Source organism: Gouania willdenowi, chromosome 13 (genome assembly GCF_900634775.1).
Source record: "Gouania willdenowi chromosome 13, fGouWil2.1, whole genome shotgun sequence".
NCBI classification, from domain to species: Eukaryota; Metazoa; Chordata; class Actinopteri; order Blenniiformes; family Gobiesocidae; genus Gouania; species Gouania willdenowi.
Window position 1 is genome coordinate 17,062,497 of NC_041056.1, and position 2,574 is coordinate 17,065,070.

Consider the following 2,574-nt stretch of genomic DNA (forward strand, 5'->3'; position numbering starts at 1 on the left):
TTTTAATAAAACCAAACAACAAACAAGAAGGAGGTACAACCTGCAAACCTGCACAATTATTGGTAATTCTCCAACAGGTGTGTTGAGGTAAATCTGGTATCCTCTTGATTTGATGAACGTTTACAACTCTGTTGCTGTTAGTAACAGCAGATACAAAATAATACGTAGCAGAAACAAAGTCCTTATTTATACCAACAACAAAATAAAAACTTCTTCTATGAATGTATGTCTTGTGTCACAAACTTTATTAACTCCATAATTATAATCTCCCTGGTTATCATTTAATAGGAAAGTAATTTGGTTTGTCCTGGTTTTGAAGATTTGAGCTGTTGTACATGCAGTTTAACTACATAGAAAGATAAATTTGTTCTCTTACAATTAAGTAAGTTTAGCAAAACTTTATTTTCAACCTTTACAACTTTTTAATTTGTTAACCCACTCATTTATTGTATATATTTACACATATTTACAAACTACTGTACACAGTATGCAGTTACAAGAACGTTAATACAAATACAAAAAAGCCAAAAGTACATTATTAATATACAAGATATTCACATCAGAGGGATGTGTCACTGCACTGACTGAAGAATGTCTTGGATCAGAGCCGATAGTTTTACAGAGAAGTCCTCCTGCAGAGAGCTTCTATGCTGCGTGGACAAAGGGGAAGCCCCAGACAGACTGGATGTATCGTCTACGTCCTCCTCCGCCTCCAGCCCCATCAAAATTCTCTCTATACGAGCCTGGACTACCTCACTCTGCAGAGATCTGTTTTGACAGAACTGCCCCACACTGTGTGTGACTTCAGCTTTGGGTAGATGTGCAGACTCCAGTAAAGTTACAAGCCTTTCTTGTAGAGCTCCCACGCTGTTCTGGGTCTCCTCCTTCAGTAACCTCACTTCCTCTCCCAACCTGGAGCTGATCTCTTCATATACTTCAGACATTTCAGACCGTTTCAGATGTTCGATCTCTCCATGAGCTTTGCTGTGGAAGTCAGTGATGATGTTTGATACGTCTGAGCTGCTTTGTGCCAGTGTTTGGCTCGTCCACTGGAAGGCCTCCTGGTAGAGAGCAGGACTGGCCTTAGCTTCAGCCTCAGCTAAATCCAACCCCTGCAAGTAAAGTTTCAGTTGGCTGCACAGATCCTGAGTGTTGCTCCTCAGAGAGTTCTGGAGCTGTTGTGTCAGGGGAGACAGGCGCACCCTCAGGCTGGCCAGAGTGGAGCTGGGGTGGGATGGTGAAGAAGACAACCTTCCCTGCAGCTCTGCCAGCTCCTGGCGGACACGAATGCGAAGACGCTCAGACTCCATGGTTAGTTTGTGTTGCATCTCCACTGTTAGAGGGTTTCCACTGTTGCTGCTGTCTATGTCATATAGACCATAGCTGTCTATAGAGCTTTTGTAGATTTTACTGTACAAAAAAAATTGACAAATGCCATCAATCAATAAGTGAAACAACATTCAACAATCCTAATTGTTGATTTAGCTTTTGGTTGTATACAAATGAAAGTTTCAAAATCATGTTGGAGAATCATGTGCGATGATCAAGACAGTAATTATACACATTTTTTTTGGAGCTGTGCTAAGCTAAAACCTTTCTGGAGGATGGTGAACAAGGCCATAGACATAATGGGCTATGCTATTCTAAATAACTGTGTACAAATAAAAGACAGGTATCTGATTAACATTTTACTCAGAAGCAAAAAAGCCATAACAAGAAACTGGTACAATGTCAAATTCTCAAAGAAAGAGCACTGGTTTGAGATCATCCAGGACATCGGCTGGAAAAGTTGACTTGCCAACTAAGGCTTAAAGGACATACCCATGAATAGAACTGGCAGAAGTGGATTGTTTACAAAGAAGCGATGCCAACAACATTTAACTAGATCACTTGAGAATGACTAAGAAGTAAAATGCACCAATGAAATGCCTCTGAAATTGTTTATCCTTGGCTAAATTATTGTTTTTGTTTTCTGTTATCTTTTTTTTTTTTTTTGTATTTTTTGTATTTATTAATTTATTATTATGTATTGTTATAATATGTTATAAATTGCAAATAAAAACAAAGTTTCAAAACTTAGGTCACTTTACTCACTCTATATTTTTAGTGATGTCAGTCTTTTCATTCACATGGTTTGCTGTAGAGTCAGCCAAGGTTGCGTCCCTGGTGGTTCTGTGTAGTGGATAAGCTATAAAAAACAAAACATAAATTATACATTAAAAGAAAAATTAATTCAAAATATATATAAATTACTTCAACAATTAGCTCCAACATCTACCTGAAGTTGTCAAGAATGACAGGGTAAAGATGACAACTTTGAGCTGCATGTTCTTTTTTTTTTCTGTGGAAAGACAAATGTAAAAACAGTTTGAAAATTGCAGTCAGAAAAGTTTGTTAAACTGTCCTATTTTTTCTTTTTTTTTTTTTTTATTTTGTTGAAGGCTAAATAGTAATCTACCAAGAGTGATTTGCATTTACCTGAGGATCAAGGCTCTGCTCACTGACTTCTCATCTCATCTCACTTATAAAGCTCCTTGTTATCAGAGTGGCTGCCCAAACTCTGCCTGTGTCAAC

General features: G+C 37.8%; 1 protein-coding gene across 1 annotated transcript; it reads right to left on the minus strand.

Moving 5' to 3' along the window:
* Window positions 1-572: 572 nt before the first annotated feature.
* Window positions 573-2,327, minus strand: LOC114474863 (uncharacterized). Its single transcript, XM_028465435.1, has 3 exons — window positions 2,279-2,327; window positions 2,095-2,188; window positions 573-1,410 (listed from the first exon to the last, which is right to left on the minus strand). The coding sequence occupies exons 1-3, from the start codon at window positions 2,325-2,327 to the stop codon at window positions 573-575; spliced, it is 981 nt and encodes a 326-aa protein (XP_028321236.1).
* Between the last annotated feature and the right edge of the window lie 247 nt (window positions 2,328-2,574).

What these genes read in the sequence shown, in the direction of transcription:
- LOC114474863 (XM_028465435.1), bottom strand. Translation starts at nt 2,327, where the DNA reads ATGCAGCTCAAAGTTGTCATCTTTACCCTGTCATTCTTGACAACTTCA. An exon ending in GTCATTCTTGACAACTTCAG is followed by an intron (nt 2,189 to 2,278) that starts GTAGATGTTGGA and finishes TGTTTTTTATAG; the next exon opens with CTTATCCACTACACAGAACC. An exon ending in GACATCACTAAAAATATAGA is followed by an intron (nt 1,411 to 2,094) that starts GTGAGTAAAGTG and finishes TTTTTTGTACAG; the next exon opens with TAAAATCTACAAAAGCTCTA.